Source organism: Sus scrofa, chromosome 15 (assembly GCF_054392235.1).
Source record: "Sus scrofa isolate SSC_HxYL_T2T_F1_AM1 chromosome 15, Sscrofa_HxYL_maternal_Yorkshire_Landrace_v2.0, whole genome shotgun sequence".
NCBI classification, from domain to species: Eukaryota; Metazoa; Chordata; class Mammalia; order Artiodactyla; family Suidae; genus Sus; species Sus scrofa.
The window spans coordinates 37,611,448-37,635,419 of NC_139397.1; the positions used below are offsets into that span (position 1 = coordinate 37,611,448).

At 43.8% G+C, this 23,972-nt stretch overlaps 1 protein-coding gene and 1 long non-coding RNA gene across 16 annotated transcripts in view; one reads left to right on the top strand and one right to left on the bottom strand.

Annotated features, from left to right (window-relative positions):
- The window catches only part of CCDC93 (coiled-coil domain containing 93), a 100,829-nt gene extending 86,693 nt beyond the window's left edge, over positions 1-14,136 (bottom strand). For all 13 annotated transcript variants that reach the window (XR_014829097.1, XR_014829096.1, XR_014829095.1 and 10 more), the window contains exons 1-4: positions 13,941-14,136; positions 8,977-9,090; positions 7,195-7,289; positions 426-537 (exon numbers count right to left, since the gene is read on the bottom strand). Coding sequence is in view for 2 of the 13 variants with exons in the window: in XM_001927273.6 (XP_001927308.3) it covers positions 426-537; positions 7,195-7,289; positions 8,977-9,090; positions 13,941-13,982 (363 nt within the window). In the remaining 11 variants the exon portion in view is untranslated. The remainder of the gene's footprint in view (positions 1-425; positions 538-7,194; positions 7,290-8,976; positions 9,091-13,940) is intronic.
- LOC146395794 (uncharacterized) lies at positions 13,416-21,095 on the top strand. Of its 3 annotated transcripts, XR_014829106.1 has the most exons (3): positions 13,416-13,618; positions 15,930-17,257; positions 19,002-21,095. It is a non-coding gene; the product is annotated as an uncharacterized LOC146395794 (long non-coding RNA). The 3 variants fall into 3 exon arrangements; XR_014829104.1 differs by lacking the exon at positions 19,002-21,095 and having other exon boundaries at positions 15,930-17,938; XR_014829105.1 differs by lacking the exons at positions 13,416-13,618; positions 19,002-21,095 and adding an exon at positions 14,358-14,446 and having other exon boundaries at positions 15,930-17,938.
- Positions 21,096-23,972: the final 2,877 nt, after the last annotated feature.

A 23,972-nucleotide genomic window follows, 5' to 3' on the forward strand; every position in this document is an offset into this window, starting at 1 on the left:
GGGAGCTTTCCAGCCTGAAGGAAAAGCCTGTGACAGGCGCACAGCATGTATGAGGAAACTTGACACAAAGTCAGAAGGGCTAGAATAGGAAGAGCAAAGTAAAGCAAGGAATAAAAGGAAGACAGATACACAGGTTGAAGGGGACCAGAGTATGGAGGGTGATGGGGGTCTATCTTTACAGGAAGAGCAATGAAGAGTGACTAATGGGAGCATTTAGAGATCAGAACAGGTGACAGGGTGAAGCTAGGGTGGATTGAGGCCACCTTTTGAGGACGCCAGGGAGTGTCAAAATGTTCTGCTGCTACCAAATCCATGCCGCACCCATCAGACAAGGGATCCAGGCTACACGGCCTGAGAGCCAGACCTGTTGCAGCAATTCTGACGTGCAGAGCTCAGAGCACAGGAAACCATGAAGATGCGCTCACCTGGACAACAGGAAAGATGTGAATGAAATCCATCCCTTGGATCTGGTGGGGCTCCAGCTGGTGTGGACATTTCATTCTTGGCAGGACGGAGACAATTTTTTCTGACAGAGCTCTGTTTGGGGGAAAAAAACAAGCCAAGGGTGAGAACATTCTAAGTGTCCCTTGAGACATCTCTCGAGTGTGAGCAGTGTCCCCAAGGAACCTGGGGCTTTTCAGTACCATACTGTGACCAGTTTCTCCTGGCTGACTATAAAGTGAAGGCAATCTGCACAATTTACATTTATTTATGTATTTGTTTATGTCTTTTTAGGGCCACACTTGTGGCATGTGTAAGTTCCCAGGCTGGGGGTCGAATCAGAACTGTAGCTGCTGGCTTATACCACAGCCACAGCAACTTGGGTTCCGAGCCATGTCTGTGACTACACAGCTCACAGCAACAGTGGATCCTTAACCCAGTGAGCAAGGCCAGAGATCGAACTGCATCCTCATGGATACTAGCTGGGTTTGTTATTGATGAGCCACAAGAGGAACTCCCATTAGCACAATTTAGATGTGAGTGAGAGAGAGAGAGAGAGAGAGAGAGTGTGCGTGTGTGTGTGTGTGTGAGGCCAGAAGACTGCCTTTATTCTAAGAGTGCATTCTTCTTAGTTTTTATATTAAAATATTTAGTTTCTTTATGAAGTTGTGATGTTTGTGGTGTAAGTTATTATTTTTAAACATCCTTATATGGTAAAATAAAAAGTTATTAATGCTGCATATTCTTTTATGTTTTACTTTGCTGCCCTACTTTTTCCAAAGTCTGGAAACCACTAGCTTAAACATTAAGAAACCGTTTTAAACGTCATTCAGACAACAAATATTTATCAGACCTTGGGACAGGTGTCCAGAATATTAAGACAAAACATAAGGCTTCACACTTAAAAGGAACACTGAAGTTCTCTACACTGGTACAATTTATTTTTGAAATGAAAAGCAGCCATGGAATTCCCACTGTGGCTCAGTGGGTTAGGAACCCTGGCATAGGGTCCGTGAAGGTGTGGGTTCAATCTCTGGCCTTGCTCAGTGGGTTAAGGATCTGGCGTTGCCACAAGCTACAGAGTAGGTAACAGATGTGGCTTGGATCCTGTGTTGCTGTGTCTGCGATGTAGGCCAGCAGCTGCAGCTCTGATTCGACCCCTAGCCTGGGAACTTCCATATGCTCCAGGTGTGCCTAAAAAGATGAAAGACAGAAAGAAAAAGAAAAGAAGGAAGGAAAAAAGAAAATTAGCCTTTAATTTTGTAAAATGCTAAAATTAATCTTAGATTTTGGGGAACCACGCACCTTCACTCTCTTTTCAGACAGGAGGAGTTTCCTCCCCTGAAGTGGCTAGAAGAAGAGAGGAGAAGCCAGGCTCCGAGGCCCAGAGCATTCCCCTGCCTCAGTCAGGAGGTGAGCACCACCCCCGCAGGATGCCCAGCTGAGCCCTGGCCAGGGCAGGGCTGTTTTATGGCAGGAGAGACAGAGGCACTTGTGTACAAGGCCATTTGACCACAGAATTAAATCTTTTCTTATTAGCTGCTATTTCATCTCCAACTGTCTGGTTCCTATTTCTTACATCTGAATTGGATTAGATTCAAGAGGAGAGAAGAAAGGTTATTTGGTGGGCTCCTAACCCCCAAAGTCATGGTACATAGCCTGGGAACCTTGAGAAACAGTTACAAACCATGGCCTTGTGGAGCGATGTGGAGAAATGGGGGCTTCTGGCTTAGCCCACATGGAGAGTTTAGATTATATCCCCATCTAGGACACTTAAAAAAAGAATCTTAGCCAGTTACAGCAGCTACTGTGACCTCATACAAATGTCAGATGAAGGCCTTGGTGAACAAGGTCACTAGATTCTGACTAGTTGCTTCAAATGCAGGAGTCTGGGGTCTACAAAAAGTATTTCTTGCTCAAAGAAATCTTGTGCACTTCTGTCCTCCATGATCCTTCCCAGGAGACACACACCCTTAAACTCAGGCCCCAGTGAGAGCAATCACCTTACCTACACTGCCTTTTGCAGGTCTCATGCCTTCAGTCTTGGTCAGAACTAAGTAATCTAAGTACAGAAGCCAACAGCTCCCACGAATCGATCCCCTGGAGAACACACACCACAAAACCATGTTTCTGCCTAAACAGAGTCTTTACGGGGTGGGACCAGGATAAAACTGCTGAGGGGAAACAGTCAGACGCCCAGCTCCATGCATCGGAATAGCAATGTTAAGTCCAACACGTCAGGGGAAAAGTGTGGAGGGGGAGACTAGGCCCTAACGCAGACATTCACTGGAGGAAGGACTGCCTGCCTCCCAGGGGAGACGCAGGGGGAGGACATTTTCATGAAAACAGAAGAGGGGGCTGATCCCTTCAACCTTGTCACCTGTCTCCCAGCAGCTTGTGTGGGCCCTCTTTTCTGATGGCCTGTACTCAGGCCACATGTGTCTTCTCTGCCATGAAATACGTAGCCTGCCCCAGGGGGAAGCCTGTGGCTGTCCAGCTCCTCTTGGGGCCTGGATGGGCCACTTCGGTAGGAAGGCTGAACAGACCCATTTGGCAACATATCTAAGGTTCTCTCTCTGATAAGCATTACTTTTTAATTTGATTTCCGTAAGACTCACACGTCTGGTTCCCTAATTTCTTTCAAACTTGTTAGGTGAAGAGATGGGTGCTTAGTTGGCCCTGTCCCCCAGACTCCGAGCTTAGCAAATGAAGATGGTCACCAAGGCTGGCTCTGAGCCCTTGCTCAGGGCAGGTCTTAACTACATTCATGCAGGGCCACCCGGCCTCCCTCACATTTCGGTTTGACAGAAGGAAGGAGAGCTCCCTCTAGTGGCCACAGATCTATGGGTCTCTGTGTCTCTGAAGGGTTACTGGTTGCCTACAACCATTCAGCAGCTTAAAAATCAGAGGCTGGAAACACTAGTACACTGTTGGTGGGATTGTAAATTGGTGCAACCACTGTGGAAAGCAGTACGGAGATTCCTCAGAAAACTAAAAATAGAACTACCATTTCATCCAGCAATTCCACTCCTGGGCATCTACCCAGAGAAAACCATGACTCGCAAACACCTATGTACTCCGATGTTCATTGTAGCACTATTTACAATAGCCAAGACATGGAAACAACCTAAATGTCCATCGACAGAGGACTGGATCCAGAAGATGTGGTACATATACACAATGGAATATTACTCAGCCATTAAAAAAGAACGAAATACCAGCATTTTTTTGCAACATGGATGGACCTAGAAACTATCATGCTAAGTGAAGTCAGCTGTACAATGAGACACCAACATCCAATGCTTTCACTGACATGTGAATACGAAAAAAGGACAGACTGAACTTCTTTGCAGAACAGATGCTGACTCACAGACATTGAAAAACTTATGGTCTCCGGAGGACACAGTTTGTGGGTGGGGGGATGTGCCTGGGCTGTGGAATGGAAATCCTGTGAAATCAGATTGTTATGATCATTATACAACTACAGATGTGATAAATTCATTTGAGTAATAAAAAATTAAAAAAAAAAACCAGAGGCTGGGATGGCCAACACCATCCAGCCAACACTCTATAACTTCAGACCAGGCTCTCCCTGGCCACACCTCAGAGACGGCCCACCCTCCCAGTTCACAGAGGCTCAGAGGGAAGGCTGCCAAGGGTCATTTCAGGGTTTACAACCCTCTTAAACCCACCTCCCAGAAATTGCTGCCAAGTCTGCAGGTGTCAGCAGCATGTGGAAGGCACTAATTCTGTGGAGGGGTCGGGGGGTGGGGGGGAGACAGGGGTTGGGGGGGAGACAGGGGTTGGGGGGGAGACAGGGGTCGGCGGGGTTGGGGGCTTGGAGGAAGGAAGAAATCAATCAGAGGAGGATTCTTAAAACAGAGAACACATTATGCTCTGCTCAAAACCCTCATGAGGATTTCCCACCTCATGCAGAGTGAGGCCCAAGGCCCTGCTCTGACCTACAGGACACTACCTGATCTGCCCCAAGAGCTCTCTGCATTGACATCCTACTGCTCCCCCACCCCACCTCACTCCACTCCAGGCCAGTTTCTGCTTGGGGCCTTCACACTGGCAGTTCCCTTTGCCTGTAACCCTCTTCCCTCAAGTCTTAGCTCCAACATCACTTTCTCAGTGAGGCCTACACTGACCTAAATTACAACCTCCTCCTACCCTACGTCCCCTGGTACCCTTTCTTAGTTTTAATTTTTTTCATAGTACCTATTATTCCTATATATAATTTAATTATTTATTAATTTAGGTTTTGGTCTGTCTCCCCTAACAGACTATAAGCTCCATGAGGGCAGGACATTTCATTAATGTATCCTGAACAATAGTAGAGATTCAATAAATATTTGCTGAGTCAAAGAACAAATGAAAAGAGATAGCTTTTTTTTTTTTAACCACACCCAGGTGAGGGATTGAATCTGAACCACAGCTGCAACCTGAGCCACGGCAGTGACAATGCCTGGTCCTTAATCCACTGAGCCATGAGCCACTGAGAAACTATAAAAAGAATTGCTTTTGTGGTACTTTGGATATTCCCCTTTAAATAGCACCATTATGTTTCAGAAGTTTATGGTTCCTTTTTTTTTTGATCCCCATCACAACTCTTAGTTCTTACTGTAAATACTGCTTATAAGTTTACTTTTAGAATTTACCTGTAAATAACACATGGATAATTTACCTGCTATTGTAGAAACATCATGCCCTAAACATTATAAAAGTGGTACTATGATGGTACATGGAGGTTGAAAGGTAGAAGGAAAAATAGAGAAATTAAAACATTAATCCTACTTAGGACCCAGGAGAAACTACCTTATGTTGACCCCATTAGGGTCAAGAAATAGAAGCTTAAGTAGATTTAAATTATGCAAGTGTTCATAGAAAACCAGAAAGACTAGAGGATGAAGATGAAGGGGATGTAGTAAGTAGTACAGGTGAGCCAATTTCCCCCTTTCATTAGATGTGAGTGAAACAGGTGTATCTATAGTTGGAGATGTATCGGTGATCACTCTGAACAATCTAAAACCTACACAGTCGAAAATAACTCTTCCCAGGAACAGAACTGGGGTGCAGAATGGGAAGAGGGAGAGCATCAGCTATATGTCTTGCTCCCTTTGGTAGCATTTGACTTTTTTTTTGAACTTTCATGTATGTGAGACACCTAAATAAAAAAACAAACAAAAGGGAGTTCCCATTATGGCACAGTGAGTTAAGGATGGCATTGTCTCTGTGGTGGTGCAGGTTCTATTTCTGGCTTGGGGCAGTGGGTTAAGGATCTGGCATTGCTGTGGCTGTGGCATAGGTAGCAACTGTACCTTGGATTCAAACCCTGGCCTGGAAACTTCCACATGCCTCAGGTGCAGCCGAGAAACAAACAAACAAAAACCAAAAACCGAAAACCAAAACCCCAAGAATACAACTCTACCTCTGGACTGAGCCAGACCATCAGGGAGCAAAACCACGCCTGGACTCCAGCACAGCCTGCCAGTGGAGGGCTTTCCACTGTGGGTGGCTGGATGTGATGCCACAGAGCCACACACAGATGTCAGGACACAGAGCCCACTACTCATGGCCAGGCGCTGATGACAGTGTCACTGGGTCAAACAGCACATCCTCCTTAATTAGGAGCTAAGAGATGCCTTTCGATCTCAGTGTTTAGAATTTTGGTGGTTGTCAGGGACTGATTTTTCTTCTGTTGTATGGAAATGGTAAATTGGATAATTTAGCATATTTTTCTCTTTTTGCTGGCTGCCAGAAAGCTTAGAGGGAAATCTGTGCCCCACTCTTAGGAAAATGGGGCCCTTGTGGCTCTCATTGGTGTGTCCCTTATCCCCAACTCTGCCTTTCATCTCCTTTATCTTTGCTGTGCCTCTGCTTCACTTTTCCACTATTACTGCTTGCCATAATATTTGGAAATCATTTTTAATCCATTTAGGGAAGGATAAGGCTTCAGCAAAACAAATAAGTCACAGAATCATAAGATGAGATTGCAAACCTGCCTTCTTCCAGATAAGGAAACTGAGGCTTGCCCAAGGTCAGAGAGCTGCTCACTGGCATGGCTGGGCAGAACTAGGGATCCCAGGTGGCCTCAAAAAAATCACCAAGCCCCTGACGAGCTACAGAAGACCAGCCAGGGTACCCTCTGGTGACATCTCTAGCAAGGAGCACAGGCTGCCTTCTCTCAACAGTGAGACATTGCACCCTCCCTCACTATTCCATCTAAATTTGCTGCCCTGGAAAAGAGATACATGAGCAGCTGCTAGAAACTTTGATCAAGAAAAAGCATCAGAAATAGCCTGAACATTAGGTGATTTTTTCTTTTTAGGGCTGCACCTGTTGCATGTGGAAGTTCCCAGGCTAGAGGAATCAGAGCTGCAGCCTACACCACAGCCACGGCAACACTAGATCCGAGCCACATCTGCAACCTACACTGCAGCTTTCAGCAATGCCAGATCCTTAACCCACTGAGTGAGGCCAAGGATCAAACTGGCATCCTCATGGACATGACATCAAATTCTTAACTCACTGAGCCACAAAAGGAACTCCAGGTGACTCTTATATGTTCGCTGTGTGACCTTGGCTTCTTTTAGCCTCAGCTTCATAATCTGTAAAACCATGAAAATACCCATTGTAATGAAAACTAAAATACGTAAGGTGTCTAACACACTTTCTGGCACATAGCACACATTCAAGAGTTAGTCTTTTCTCCCCCTTTAGGCTCTTCTATGGCAATGCCTGAAAACTTACATTTTCTGACCTATCGTAGAGTTTTCCTGAAAGAGCAAATCAACGTCCACGTCAAAGTTGCAAGTGGTGATGCACCACGTCATTCCTCCAACCACCTGCAAGATACACAAAAAATACCTGTTTTCTCTTTGCCGTTTGGGAAGAGGGGAAGAAGTGCAAGGTAGATAAAATACAAATAGTTTTTAAGACTCAATGAACATACGAAATAGTGTATCCTCAGAGAGAGAGGATATGTGTCCTGACTCCATCATTACAGTTCACCTAAACAGTGCTGCTGAATAAAGCTTTCTGCAAAGTCTGGAACATTCCATACGTACTCTGTTTAGGACAGTACTGCTTCACCACATGTGGTTACTGAGCACTTGAAATGCGGCTTTTTTTTTTTTTTTTTTTAACTGAATGGACACTCGATGCATAGCTCACCTTTATGCTATACCATACCATATAATGTCTGGGGACAGACATTAACTCTCAGCTGAGAGAAGTCTTATCCAGTTACAGGCAAGTGCCGGATTCCAGAGGAATTACATGTTTTACAGACCAGACATGGGTAACATGGGTGACAGTCTGCGGTTTGTTACTTCATTTCTACACATTTCATTTTTTTACATCTCCCTAAAGGAGCTCAGAATCCCTGTTCTAGTCTTGTCACAGGATTTCTCCGAGATCCAAATGAGACTAAGGCTAAAACTCCATTTTGAAACAAAACCTTGTTAGACAAGTCTTGATATTAGGAAAGGACAACAGTGACTCTTATCTTTGGCTACACTGTAGATGCATGTGAGATTCCTAATAAAATACAGATTCCAGTCCTCAGCACAGACCTAATGAACCAGAATATTAATGGCTGAGGCCTCTGTATTAGGAAATAATCTGTTACAGGCAGCTGGGGCTGTGGCTCATTGGAGCACTCAACGCTTTCTTCTACCAGGAAGCTTTCCTGGCTGCCCTGTCTGAACCAGATGCTTCACTGCTGTGCACAGTTCACTGCAGCACTTAGCAAATTGTGCAACTGTTCTATGCATACTGGTTTACTGATCCCTCTTCCTTACTCTTTAGAAGTCAGGCTCTTTGAGTATAAGGCCTCTGTTCTTATCCCTGTGCCCTCAACACCCACTACCATGCCTTATGCATAAGAGCTGTTCAAGGTTCTGCTGAACTGAATGACTTCATCCCACAGTGACCTCTCTCTCCTCCATCCTCAGCATTTACTACCCAGAGAACACCTGGAAGTTATCTATGAGCACCTAGCTTGGGACAGCTCCCTATTAACTCAAATTATTTTATCTTACATACCTACTCTCCCCCACATTTAAGTGCCTGGGCTTGGGATCAAATTGGAACTGCAGCTGCTGGCCCATGTCACAGCCACAGCCATGCCAGATCCAAGCCACATCTGTGACCTACACTGCAGCTTGTGGCAACATCAGATCCTTAACTCACTGAGCAAGGCCAAGGATCAAACCCACGTGCTCATGGATACTACTTGGGTTCTTAACCTGCTGACTCACAAAAGGAACTGCTACATTTAAGTTTCTTGAAGGGAGGGACTGTTTATTTTGCTTATTTGTATTTCTCAAAACTTCGTGCACAGAAAGGATTTCAAGGCAAATCCGCTGATATGTGATTATTTTCTTTTAGGAGAAATGAATGAATCTAAATCAGGGAGAAATGACAACATGGACAAAAAGAAAGGAAAAATACAACCTCTTCCTCCTTTCCATGGTAAACCAAGCCATCCTACCAAGAAAGAGCCTAATGGCTAGAGAAATTTCCTCTTACCTTATCAAAAGGTGACAGGCCTTTAATTCTTGCTCTAAAATACCCAGCTGCAACCAAGAGCTCCAGAATTTCAGTCAGTTTGACGTTTTGTTCTTCGTCTTCTCTTGTTTCTACCTAAAAAACAAAAGTAAAAGGCTGGTAAAAGCTACCTTGAGTAAAGGAACACCAGGGACATTTGCTGGTGCCACAATCTCATTGCCAAGGAGCAGCTGTCATTTCTGTATCACTGCATTCATGCAGGAGTACAGGGACACGGTGCTGCCAGAGTCACATAGAAGAGGGTCCCTGCAGCACAGCTGGGGGGCGGGGGGAGAAGACACGCAGGTAGCAGGGACTGGTCACTAAGTTATAGCACATCACCTCCCTGTTCTCTAGCAAGTGGCTTATGTGACAGGCTTCTTTGAGTGCATTTTAAACTGCTTTCAGACAGAAGAAGTGGTTAGGGTTTTTTTTGTTTGTTTGTTTGTTTTGTTTTTTAAACTTTATACCCATCTTGGTCCTAGAAGTTACTGACAAGCAGGGCAAGAGCAAAGAATTCAAACGAGTCCCTCTCAGCACTTCTCTTTTTGATCTCTTCCAGCAAATAAGGAAAGCTTTCAACTCATATACATTACAGGGAGATTACTGCCACATAACAGGATTGCTTTAAAATTAAGTCACATGGTATATTTAAATAGGGATTTGAGAGTTCCCTCTATAGTGCCGCAGGTTAAGGATCCAGCATTGCTGCAGCTGTGGTGTAGGTCACAGTTGCAGCCATAAATAAACAAATAAACAAGGATTTGACTTAAACTGTTTAGTTTATACCTTTCCTTCACTCCCAGGTTAGTTCAATACATCTACAAGTTCAATATATCTACATATTCCAGTACTTTTGCCTCTACTTACTTTTCTGAACTGTGCCTTTTCTCTCTTCCATTACTGCAGAAATTCAAAAGTGACTCTCTACAGAAAACAGTACCAAGGTATCCTGGTTCAAATCTTCACACGCACCTCTGACCACTCTCTTACCCAACAATACCTGCTAAGTCTTCCTTAACTATGCATCTCACTTCTATCCCCCTTTCCCTTTTATTTGCATGTCATACTAGGCCTGTGGCCACTGCCTCTCAATCTTTCTTGCCTTTTTACTTGTCTTGCTCCTTCCTTCCTAAACCACAGCCTTCTCATCATCCCTCTTTTGCTCAGCCCCCAGCCCTCATCATTAAGGCATCATTCATTGTCTATCAGATAAATTCTGAATGTGTTGGTTTTGTACTCAGATCTTTGGTCGAAACTAGTCCTTTTGGCTTCATCCTTCACCTGTTCCCAAACACTCCAGACATGGCTGTGACCAATCTAGGCAGGCCCTGCTCACTCCCATTCCTTCCCTACTCTCCTAATAGTCTCTAACCACCCAGAAACCATCTTTAAATTCTAGCTCCAATCCAACTGTCAACGCTGCAGCTTAAAATAGTCACTACTTTACATTTCAAGTTTATTGATAGTCCATATACTTCATGCAATTATCAACCTCTTCTGAGTGGCATGTCTGGTGTTAATGTACCTGTCTTTCCAAACAGGTTAAGAACTGCTCCAGGAGAGGACTCATATATTCCATATGTTATCCACCCACGTTTACTCCTCTGTTCTGAAACAGGATTAGACTCCAAGGACACACTTACTAAATATGGAATGACATGCTGAAGCATTACATAAAGTGCATAACCTAAGCCAGTCATGTATGAACAAAATGTTTTCATAGTCATGACACTGATAATGGAAATTCAGGTTTTTAAAGTACAAAATGCCAAGAGAAGGAGCATACACGTGAACACACAGTTGAGCATGGAATTAATAAAGTGACCATTAACCCCTTTCGATGGAGGGCATGGGAGAGGGGACAGCCTTGTGAAACTGCTCATTTTACTTCCCTTTCAATGACCCAGGTATACCCTATCAAGGATTCTGAAGGTTAGCATTCACTACTTCCTAGGAAACATACAAAAATAAATATTAGTTATTCACACCTTCTCTTCCTTAGAAAAAGCTCTGTGATGGTTGAGAAATAGCTACAGGTGGAGAGATTTAAAGAGGAGAGAAGATAAAGAACAGTTATGGTTCACAAAAATAGAATAGTAAAGGAAAATAGGATGATATAAGAATTTTCTTAAAAACTCCTGGGATGTAAAACAGAGAGCCTACATTTGTTCAATCATTTACCAGGAAAACACTTCCAAGAAGAGGACAATACATCACGGGAGGGTCATCCATGCCTCAGCCTGCACCTGATGAGCACCCACTGACTTCACCAGGTGCACGACCCATGCTTCCCCTCCACTCACCCGCCAGAATGGAGAAGTGTATGTTTGCAATGCACCCTATCAAATAACTTTTTGGCACAAGACAATGAATGGAGAATGTTAATAAGACTCCAAATTCACTTCACATATTAACACTAAAACAAAGTGTAAAAGGGTCACAGGGACTGAAAGAATACCTTCTCTTGAAGCCATAAAAAGTCACTGGGTATGGCTGGGTCATACATCCTATTGTTAAAACTAAAGTTCTGATAAAGTGACTATCCGTGAGCTCTTAAACCAGGCACACTAAACTGTCAGTTGTCTCATACTGTATGCAGTTCATGTCAGATGGAAGGCAGGGCCATGTCTAGCTATCTTTCTATCTTTCACTTACATCAAGGGTTTAAAAAAATTGATTTTAATCAATTAACCAGACTAGTGACAACTTAATGACAAAGACTATCCATATTCATATGTACTTGTCTTTGAACTAAATGATGGTAATTATATTATATTCACCCTGTCTGCCTCCTAATTTCCAGGAACTTAGAAAAGTGACAAAATAGACCCAGTCTCATGACCGTGAAGGTAAACAAGGGACTCAAGGGAGCAAGCTGCTTTTCATTTTAGAAAGACCCTGCTGGTAGTACAGTGGGACAGTGAATTGAAGGGATTTAAGGTAGAACCTGGGAGACCAGACAGGAGTTCACAGCAAAAGGCCAGGCAAAAACCTGATGAGAGCCTAGAATAAAGAAGGCAAAAAAGAAATATCAAATCATATATACCATACATATATATACACACATAAATATATATATACATACACACACACATATACACATACACACATAATGGAATATTATTCAACCTTAGAAAATAAGAAGATCCTGTCATTTGTGACAACATGGATGAAACTGGAGGGCATTATGCTAAGTGAAATAAGCCAGAAAGAAAGACAATTACTGCATGGTACCACTAATAAGTGGAATATTAAAAAAAAGGAAAGAAAAGAAAAAGTCAAACTCATATAAATAGAGAATTTAACAGTGGTTTCCTGAGGCTGAGAGTGGACGACATAGGGAGAGGTCCCTTTTTACAAAAGGGTACAAACTTTCAGTTATAAGATAAATAAGGTCTGAGGATCTAGTGGTAACACTATATTGTATAACTGAAATCCACTGTGTAAAGCTTAATTCCCCCACCCCAAAAGGTCAGTATGTGAGGTGATGGATGTGTCAGTTCAGCGAGGGGAGTCTTTTTACAGTGTATATGTGAAATTATCATATTGTACATTTAAAATATCTACAATTTTATTTGTTAATTATACCTCAGAAAAGCTGAAAAATAAGTTGTAAAACAAGAAAGAAAAATTTAAATCAAATCACCTCAAAGTACAGATTCTATCCTTTACAATCTCTGGTCCCATCAAAGCAACGTGCATATCAGGTTTTACGTAATACAAGGGTTCTAACAAAATTACACTTACTAGGTTTTCCTAAGATAACAACAAAACAGATGTGCATTCTGAGAGCACCCACTGATAGATAAGCCTATCCTTCCAATCACTACCTCTCTAGCTTTTATGTACAGAACAGTGCTTCCTTAATTAGTGGGTACTAGTGACATTTAAGAACTGAGGATATGGGGAGGGGAGCAAAGAAACAAGATTGGCCACTGACTCTGAGAGACCCAGGCCATGCACCAAGTAAAGGAATCCACTCTCCTGGCCAAATGCCTGCCTCAGAACCTTAGCAGGAGGACAGAGGTGCCGTGTGCATTCCATTTCTTGCAAGAATCTAGTAAACTAGACTAGCTCTTGAGTAAATCCACTGGAATAGAAGACAGATGCAAACCACCGAGCTAAGTGACTTTTGCTGCCAAAAGGAAATGCACTTTTCCTGTCTTTCCAGCCAATGTACCTGTGAATCCAGAAACCAAGGATCATACTGTCCCTCAGGATCGAGTACTTAATAATAAACACATCTGGAAGGAAAAGCACCCGTTATCTTTTGGAGAAGCAGTGGCGTTTCCGCCTGGCCACTGAGCACCACCAGCGAGCTCGTGGCCACTCGGGACACCGCGGCACGTTGACCCGCCCGGCCAAAACCCAGTGCGCGCAAGGCTTCCAAACTTCCTCCCGCCGGCCGGGCCGGAGGTGGGGGCAAATACAGAGTGGCATTCTCCCCCGACACCAAGGCGGCGAGTGCTGGCCTCCGGGGCCCCGTGGGCCCCAGGAGGCTGCGGCGGGCGCCACAAGGTCACCGCCCTTTGCACAACCCGAGCCCGGACCGTCCCAGCGCGTGTCTCGTGACTCCTGGGCGCAGCAGACAGGGTTCTCAGCGGAAGCCGTGCGGCGCGGGGTAAGGGGGGAGACTGCCCCGGAAAGGGGGAGAGGTGGGACCCCGGGCCCCGCGGCGCCTGGGGCTGAGTCGGGGCAGGTATTGGGCTGGGAAGGCTCCCTCCGTCCCAGGAGACCCGGCACCCGCAGAAGTTTGTCCCCGCCCACACTCACGCTTGGGGGACCTGCTCGGGCCCTAGCTGTGTGTGCCCCGGGCGGTGAACACACCTGAGGAGGGGGGCGGGGCGCCCTAAACGCAGCGGGAACCCCAAGAGCCTGCGGCCCCGCCAGCTCGGCCCACTTTCAAATACCCCGACGTGTCAGGGAAAGGGGAGGTTCCTTACCTCCGGAAGATCCTGGCCCTCCGGCCCCTTGGGCAACCCCATGATCCCGTCGGACCGCCGTGAGGCTGCAGCTAAGCCCACCGAGCGTCCAGAGGAAGCTGTCCTCGGCCCCAAAGCTGCTACCGGGGTGGAGTGCAAAGCGAGAACTTCCTCCGCCGCTACCGCCGCTGCCACCGCCGCCGGCCGGGAGCGCAGCAGCTCGGCGGAGCATGCGCACTGAGGGGGCTGGAGCAAGACGCGACTACGCCTGCGCCAGAGCTGCGGGCGAGGCCCGGGCCCAGGCGGGCTGGGGGAGTGTTTTGCAGTGTGGCTCCCTGACGCGTTGTTCTGCGGAACCTTCGGGCCGGGGCTCTGTATTTTCCTCTGAGGTGCTTTGTGAAAGGACTACTTCTCTGTCTTGGGGAAATTTGGCATCCTGGCTCTCCTCTTTGCTTCTCACGGGCATCGGATGCTCCGAGTGGGTTCGGTCCTCTATGCTAGCCGGGCTTCAGCCCCCTTGCTGCCGGGTCAGTGTCCGAGCACTGATGAGCTTGCCGACGCAGACTGGTCCTGGTTTCACTCAGAGTAGGGTTGTCCCCTGATTAATGCTCATTTGGGCAAACTTCATATATGGACCAAGGAACCACGTCCCGGAAAATGGGTTCTTCACACTCGCTGCCTTCCCATTGTCCGAGCCAGAGCATCTTGTTCCCTGGTAAAACGTTGGGATAAATGACCTCCACCCTCACCTCCACCATCCCCAACTTCTGAGGGGAAGATCATCTCTGAGAATTTGGCAATGGTACTGACGTAATTTTAGCTACACCACTTGGGTGAAGCACCCCTTGTCTGCCCCAGGGAATGGCAGAAATGCAAGAATAGTGTCCCTGGTCACAAGCGCCTCGCACCTGCTCCATAATGGCTTCACCAGGCTTTTTTTTTTTTTTTTTTCCCCCCCTCGTTGAAGAAAGAGGTGACGTGTGAAAACTTGCTGTAGAAAAGATCCTTCCCTCTGTGAGTGTGTGTGTGTGTGTGTGTGTGTGTGTGTGTGTGTGTGTGTGTAAGGTGGGAAGGGCAGAGCGGGAAGAGTCTATGAGCCCGTTGGGATCAAAGAAGTTTTTGTGTGCGTGTGTGTGTGTATGTACCTTTCTGCATTCTTAGCAGCTTAAAAAGTTGGTACTCAGTTAATGCTTGTTCTTGAAAAAATGATTTGTGCCTTTTGTACCCTTCCTGGAGTTTATCCTGACAGAACAGAAATTTCTCTTGAACCAGAGTATAACAAGTGGTTGGAAGAGAATGACCATTTCCTTTTAAAATATAGTCAGTAAATATTGCTAATGAAACTGTGTGCCAACCTCCAGTCCCCAACAATTTGATGAATTTGAATATGCTAATTAAGGTATTATGAGAACTCATTTGCCTGTGTTGTGTGACATTTTGTTCTCAGACACTGTGAAGCCAGTGAAACTCAGGTGCTCTCTAATGAGCCCATTCTCATAACTTCCCAAATGTGTTATTTTTGTAATCCTAAAATTGTCCTTTCAGAGTTCCCTGGTGGCTCAGTGGGTTAAGGACCCAGTCTCTAGGGTCACTGCTATGGTGCAAGTTCAATCCCTGGCCTGGGAACTTCTGCCTGCTGCCAGGGGAAAAAAAAAAATCCTGTCTTTCCCTGAGATGGTATAGGATGAAGGGGACTAAAGGAGGATCATTTGTAGCCACTGTTGAATGACCAGACAGGTATCAATGCCTAGGGACAAGTAGCACGCTCCCAGGTAGCAGCAAATAGAGCTGTATTTAAAACAGCCTGGGGAATAGGGCCTGGAGAATAATAGGACTCAAGTAGGCTATCCAAGAATTCCCGGTTGTAAATGCTTTTGCAATGCTTGAAACATACATGAGCAGCTATCTTTCCCGGTAAGAAATCTTGCTGTTTCACTGACTGTGTAGGGTGACAGTAGCAGAGTCGGGCTGAAAACCTGCCTTTTTTATTTTATTTTATTCTATTTTAAGATCCAGCAAAACAGCTATGGCAGCAGTTAAGAAATCTTGAGTAGCCCACATTTGAGAGAGGAACACCTGCACAGCCTTGGAGAAGACTTCAAACAGACGGTATCAGAAAAGGAGGTTTGTGAAGACTCAGATAAATACATTTCTCCCCTTCTTCTGGTCAGGGTATGCATGCATTCATGTTCTCTCCCTCGTGGGATTTTTGAAGATTAGGTGTCAGTCTTTCCCTCCTCTGCCCATCTGACACAGAGATGTGTGATGTTCTCTGGAACTTCACAAATACTTCCTTTCCCAGGTAAAAGGCTACAATAGTAAGAGCTTCCTATTGGGGTCATTTTTTTTTTCCTGGGTGATATTTTTATTTTATTTTGTTTTATTTTCATTTTTTAAAGTTTTATTGAAGTACAGTTGATTTACAATGTTGTGATAATTTCTGTTGTTACAACAAAGTGAAGCAAATATTCATAGAGACACATGCATTCTTTTTCAGATTCTTTTCCTATGCTGTGCCATAACGTAGGTCCCCCGTTGACCCTCCATTCCACATACAATAGTGTGCACATGCCAATCTCAAACACCCAATCCATCCTCCCCACCTCCTTTTCCCCTTTGGTAACCATAAGTTTGTTTTCCAAAGTCTATGAGTCTGTTTCAGTCCTGCAAATTGGTTCATTTGTATCAATTTTCTTAAATTCCACATATGAATGATGTCATATGATGTTTGTCTTTCCCTGTCTGACTTACTTCACTTAAGATGATAATTTCTAGGTCCATCTGTGTTGCTGCAAATGGCATTATTTCCTTCTTTTTATGGCTGAATAGTATTCCATTGTATATAGGTATCACATCTTTGTCCATTCATCTGATGGGTGATGTTTGTACAATGCCTCAATCATTCTGTCTTCCTATTTCTCCCAGCCCTTCAACTTCAGGACTCTTGACATAACCAAAAGGGGAATCCTGAAGTCTTAAAGCAGGAATTTAGAGGGCAACTATGGGTGTTTAGAAAAGTAGAGTGACACAATTTAAGTCACATAGCATGTTGGTGGTGGTGCTGGGACTAGAGCTCCAAATTTCAGATTCACAGTCTCCTTTTGTTTATCCATCATCTATCCATCCATCCATCCAAAAATATTTCTGCATACCTTTTATGTCAGTCACTCTCAAACTTGGCTGCATGTTGGTATCACTAAGGGAGTTTTACAAGGTATGAATGCCTTGGGTTCAACTTCTTGAGATTTTGGTTTAATTGATCTGGTTTAATTGATAAAGTCAATATGAATATTGACTTTTTTCCCTTGGGGTATATTTTTATATATAAAACAATACAGGTGTATGTATCTAGGCAACACAGCACTGACTATAACGACTACATTATTATGCTGTTACGGTGGCACCTAAAATTTAATATCCAAAAACAAAGGGTCTTTAAGTTATGTGAGTTCTTCCTGAAAATTCTTTATTTCTTTCTTTTGGCTGTACCTGTGGCATACGGAAGTTCCCAGGCCAGGGATTGAATCTATGACCTATACCACAGCTGCAACAATGCCGGATTCTTAACCCACTGTGCCACAACAGGAACTCCCTGAAAATTCTTAATTGTATGCTGGTCCAGTCTCATGAAGTAAAATTTTACAACATAACATCCTACATTTAGCATGTCATATTTTTATAGTAAGAAATAGAGTCAAGGATAATACTGAAGAAAACCTAAACAAACCCCTCTGCTTCTGGACACAACCCAGCACATGTTCACCCACGTGTGCACACACACAGATACACACATTTGGATGAGTTCTTCTAGTGCCTTTTCCCAAACAGATGATAGTTTTATTAAAGAATTCCAACAATTTCCATAATTTTCACAACCCACACTCTATTAGCTACGTTAGAAAGGGACTTGACAAGGATGGAGCTACATAGCAATGAATAAATATTTGAGAACATCTGTTACATTCTGTAGAAAAGGATATCTAACACTTTCTTGGTAAAACAGTTTAACAATTAAACATTTCATTGGGGGATTTTTAAAACTTCTCAAGTGATTGCAATGAGCAGACAATCTGAGAAGCACCCTCTCTGTATCAGAGACTGGTTCCTGGTCCTGGAGATACTGCAGTTAGCAAACCAGACAAGATGATTATTGAAGCAGTCAAACATGTAAATTAATAAGATAGTATTGGAGAGAAATAAGTGCTCTTCACAGAAAAAAACAAAAACAAAAACAGTGAAATGTGACAGGGAATAATGTGTTGTAGAGAGAGGCTCTTTTTTTTTTTTTTTTTTTTTTTTTTTTTTTTTGTCTTTTTTAGCCACCCTGCAGCATATGGAGTTCCCAGGCCAGGTATCAGATCCAGGTTGCAGTTGCAGCCTATGCTACAGCCACAGCAACTCCAGATCTTTTAGTCCACTGTTCTGGGCTGGGGATCGAACCTGTGTCCTGATGCTACAGAGATGCTACCAATCCTGTTGTACCACATCGGGAACTCTGAGAGGGGCTCTTTTGATCTGAAAACATGTATTTTAGGTGAAGTCGTCAGAATACAGCTCCCAGGAGCAATTTGAGGGGAGACCCAAATCTCAAGAAGGTACCATCGGAAGATCTCAGGGAAGAACATTCCAGGCAAAAGGAGCTTTTGGCATGTTCTGAGCAACCTTCCTTTGCCCCTCTAGACCACTCTCGCCCCTCTCACCTTGCTTGCTGCTATACAAGGCTGGTCACTAAGGGTTCATTAGCAGGGCCTGCAGGGTGGGGACCTAGGATGTGAAGTTCAGGAGTGTCCATCTTGGGGGGGAGCGGAATCTGGGGTGTGAGGCCTGGAAAGCAAGTATCAATAGTAATTTGCAGGAGTTCCCTTGCGGAGCAGTGGGTTAAGGACCTGGCGCTGTCACTGTAGCAGCTGGAGTGCTGCTATGGCAAGGGTTCGATCCCTGGTGTGGGAACTTCCACATGTCATGGGTGTGGCCAAAAAATAGTAATTTGGCAACCTGTATCAAGAACTTAAAAAATATCCTTGGAGGAGTTCCTTCTGTGGCCTGGCAGGATGGCGGTGTCTCTGCAGTGCCAGGATGCAGGTTTGATCCCCAGCCCAGCACTGTGGGTTAAAGGATCTGGTGTTGCTGCAGCTGGGGTGTAAGTTGCAACTGCGGCTCAGATCTGATGCCTGGCCCGGGAACTCTATATGCTGTAGGGCAGCCAAAAAAGAAAAAAAAAAAATCCTTGGATATGATACTTCCACTTTTAGGACTTATGTACAAAGATCTTCATCATAATGTTACTTATGAGAGAAAAACCTAGAAACCATGTAAATAGCCCATGAAAAAGGAATTGGTAAATATGTCCCAGTAAGTCCTTTTGTATAACATCATGTTTCCAGTAAAAATATTTGCTTCAGCAGGACAGGAAAGAAAAGGGTAAGAGAGGAGGCTATATAAATATTAGCAATGTCTGCCTGTCAAAAAAATGATTACAACATGTAAAACGCAAACTGGAAAAATATTCATTGCCTGTGACAAGATTTCCTGCCAATGTGGAAGACAGATTTAATAGAAAAATTAGCAAAAGGCTTGAATAGAGAATTACTCAAAGAAATTGTCACTAAGTAGATAAAAAAAAAATTCCAGTCTCACATTACAAAGTTAAAACCTTTGCATGGAAGAAATAATGAATGTTTTGAGGACATAAAGCTAATGCCATAACATTCCCTCCTCACTGAATAAGGATTTACAAGAGTTTTGGAGGGCAATTTGACAAAGTTAATTTTTCACCCAGTATTCATTGCATGCCTACTGTGTGCCAGGCTCTGAGAAAGGTTCTCAGTGAGGGTGGAGGGTGTGATTCAGCACAAGGTGCATTAGCAAGTTTCAAAATGAAAAAAGTTTTACCAACAATTTAACACTCAGCCATTATGGACGTCAAGTGTCTTGTATTGACTTTGAGTCGTAAGAATTGCTTTTGCTGGAGGAACATGGGAAGACATGAGATTGTGCCAGTACTGGGCAGAGGTATTGAGAACTCTTCGGTTCATGCCATCCTTCGTAAGAACCTATCCGGGCAGCCTCGGTTACCCCTACCTGAGCGCTTAAATGAGAAACAGAGAAGGGAGCAGATCCGAGACCCAGCTCAGCCAAACCCAGCCCAGCCAGCCCCATGAGTGGGATGTCAGTGTTTACTGTGAGCACTGAGAATTGGAGATTGTTTGCTAACATTGTCATCACAGCATAGTCCGACTAATATACCACACAAGAAGAAATTGTCCATCCAGATGTCATGAACACCTCCAACTCTCTGTCTGAAAAACACTAGATACAGAAAATGAACTGAAAACGTGCACAGTCAACAAATAATCACATCAAAATCACATGATTGGGAGTTCCCTTTATGGCTCAGTGGATTAAGGACCGGATAATGTCTCTGTGAGGATTCGGGTTCAATCCCTGGCCCTGCTCAGTGACTTAAGGATCTGGCGTTGCCACAAGCTTCGACGTAGGTCGCAGATACCATTTGGATCTGGTGTTGCTGTGCCTGCAGTGTAGGTCACAGCAGCAGCTCCAATTAGACCCCCGGCCCGAGAACTTCCATGTGCTGCAGGTGTGGCTGTAAAAAGAAGAAGAAAAAAAAACCCCATATGATTGCATGTGAAATAAGTGCCATTAATGGCAAGTGAAAGGTGGAAGGAGAAGGAGGAGGAGGAGAAATGGTTTTGAGTAGGAAGCCAGTGAGAGTTTCTCCAAGGACATCCATTTAAGACCTGGGGCTCTGGAGGGGACAACATTTTAGGCTGAAGGACCTGTACAGGCAGAACAGGAACCCTTAAGTGCAGGGGAGCAGGAGGTAGAAGGGCCCTGTCCTGCAGGACCTTGTGGACAATCTGAATGTGTTTGGATTTCACCTAAGCAGAGGGACAGCGATCAGAGGGCTTGAAGAAAAAGTATCTTGTAAACATGTTCATCTCATCTCTGAAGTCAGTTCAGCCCTTGGTCTCCAGGAATGGACTTTTGAGTTTCAAATGTCTGCCCTCAGTAGCAAAACTGCTCATGTAAAACTCCTACAACCACGCATGGAACTCAGTAAACAGCAACAATTGAAACCCAACTCACACTATCTGGAATAAGAGGAAGCAGTTGACCCAGGAAATGTACTTCTAAATAAACTGCATTTATGTAACATTATCCAAGGAGTAGTTCCTGCTGGGGTGTGGTGGGTTGAGAATCTGACTGCAGTGGCTTGGGTCTCTGTGGAGGTTGGGGGTTTGATCCCTGGTCCTGGCCCAGCACAGTGGGTTAAAGGATCTGGGGTTGCCTCAGCTGCAGCTTGAATTCAGTCCCTGGCCCTGGAACTTTTATATGCTGTGAGTGTGGCCATAAAAAGACCAAAAAAAAAAAAAAAAAAAACCCAAAAACATTATCCAAGGAATTACAATTCCATCAAGCCTCCATATGAAACCAAATAAAAGAAAATCCAAAATTATTTTAGAAGAGAGACCAAAAAAATGATATTTTTGGTGCTGTAGCAAAGACAAAAATTGCTATAGTGTTTCTGGATTATTTGGATTTGTTAAAACAACAAAAATGCTCTAGTTTCTCTACCTACAAATAGAATGACATGAGAGTCGTTAATTTATAAGATTGATAATTAAATAATCTAAAATTATAAAATATAGTCCTAAAATTATAATTCCAACAGGCTTCTATTTGAGCCATTATATTATCACTTAATAGCAATAAAAGTAAGAGAAAAAATCAGGGAGTTCCCTGGTGGCCTAGCAGTTAAAGGACTGGGTGTTGTCACTGCTGTGGCTCAGGTTGCTGCTATGGTGGGGGTTCCATCCCTGGCCTGGGAACTTCCTCATGCTGACAGTGTGGCAAGAAGAAGAAGAAGAAGAAGAGGAAGAAGAAAGAAAAAAGAAGAAAAAAAGAAAAAATCAGAAGAAAAAATCACCTTGTTGCAGTTCTGGATGGTCAGAAGTGGACTTATTACAAGGTGGGATCAACTTGGAAGGTAAGTCACTTCTGTTCTCAAGTTGTGTGGACAGAAGACAAAATCCAATACTTGGGGTAGTGACATTTCTTGTCACCAGCAGAGGAAGGATGGGACAACAAAGACCCTCAGAGGAGAGAACTCCTGGGGAGTTTCCCCCTCACTTTCCAGAATAGGAGGCAGGACAGTGGGTTCTCTTTTCCAGAACTACCCATGTGGACAAGGAGTTGTGCCTGAGATTGTTCATGGCAGGCATTTTTGGAGGTAGAAAAATACTGACTGACCTAAATAGTCATCAAATGAAGAATGGATACATATAATTTAGGATATTTTCATGCAGTGGTTTAACATCTAGTGGTGAAAATGAACTAGAATTGTATGTTTGAAGAGGGATAAATATGAAAAATATAAAGCTGAATTTTTTTTTTTTTTTTGTCATTTCTTGGGCCACTCCCGCGGCATACGGAGGTTCCCAGGCTAGGGGTCTAATCGGAGCTGTAGCCGCTGGCCTACGCCAGAGCCACAGCAACGCGGGATCCGAGCCGCATCTGTAACCTACACCACAGCTCACGGCAACGCCAGATCGTTAACCCACTGAGCAAGGGCAGGGACCGAACCCGCAACCTCATGGTTCCCATTCGGATTCGTTAACCACTGCGCCACAATGGGAACTCCTAAAGCTGAATTTTTAAGGAAAGCAACTTTCATAATGATGTGCTAAGTTTACAAACATTTAAAATAATATTATTCAGTGCTTATGGTTACATAAATGTGTAGGAAAAGTGTGAAAGCTGGTATGGGAATTATGCTCACGGTTGTAATTCTCTCTGGGGAGGGGGAGGGGTAGAGCAGGGAGGGAGCAGGAAGGACCAGAGAGCATCAATTCTATGTATAATGTTTTATTTCTTGGGGAAAGAAGATCTAATGCAAATATGATATAATGTCAGTATTTGAAAAAGGCAAGTGATAAATACATTGGTAATTATGCTTGTTTTCTGCATTTTAAATTATTTTATAATAAAATACATTTTAAAAATAAAGAAAATCTTTAAAGTGAATTAGTGGCAAAAAGGGACAGAGGGTGAATTCTCTTTCAGAAAATCTTGGCTATGAATTAAAGGAAAGAAGTAAGTATTTGGGAGCATGTTATGGAGAGTTTGTTTCTTTGGCTTTTTTAAAAAGACAGCAGAGACTTGAATATCTTTTATTAAATTGTTGGGAAGAAGCCAGTTGAGGGGGAAAAAAAGGTTGAAAATACAGATTTGAACCTTAGAGACTTAGCTCTTACAAATCTCCCTCAAAAAAAAAAAATACATGTTTTTCTCCCCATTAGATTGTCATCTCCTCAAGGAAGGACAAGGGCTATTTGTGTTCTGTTTATCTGCATGCCCAGAGCCTGCCTCGAACAAGTGCACTATGGCTGGATGGATGAGGAATGGATGAAAAGATGTAGGGCAAGTGTGGTAATATCATCATAATGTGTGCATCAGGATGGCCACCAGGTGGCAGATGTGACAGTCAATGATTATCCTTTCAGAGAAGAGTTCTGATGCTAGCTCCAAGAAAATGGACCAGTTATACCTCCTCTTTTGAGTAAGCTTATATAAGTGAAATACACTCAGTTTTTACATGGAAATTTGGTACTATCCTATCATCTATTGATTTCTCATTTCAAATATCATTAGGTCAACTTATTCATTCTTGGAAAAAGATTTCTTCTTCTTCTTTTTTTTTTTTTTTTTTCTTTTTGTCTTTTTAGGGCCATACTCATTGCATATGGAAGTTCCCAAGCTAGGGGTCAAATTGAAGCTGTAGCTACCGGCCTATACCACAGCTCACAGCAACACCAGATCCTTAACCCACTAAGCGAGGCCAGGGGTGGAACCCGAGTCCTCATGGATACTAGTCAGGTTCGTTAACCACTGAAACACGATGGGAACTACAGATTTCTTGATGCTAAAAAAAAGCAGTTGCATTGACTTGTGGTTAAGAAAGCAATTGAATACATGTATCCATCTTCTCTCTGCCCTGAAATCCAAATAAAATGATAGTGGAAGTTAATTCCA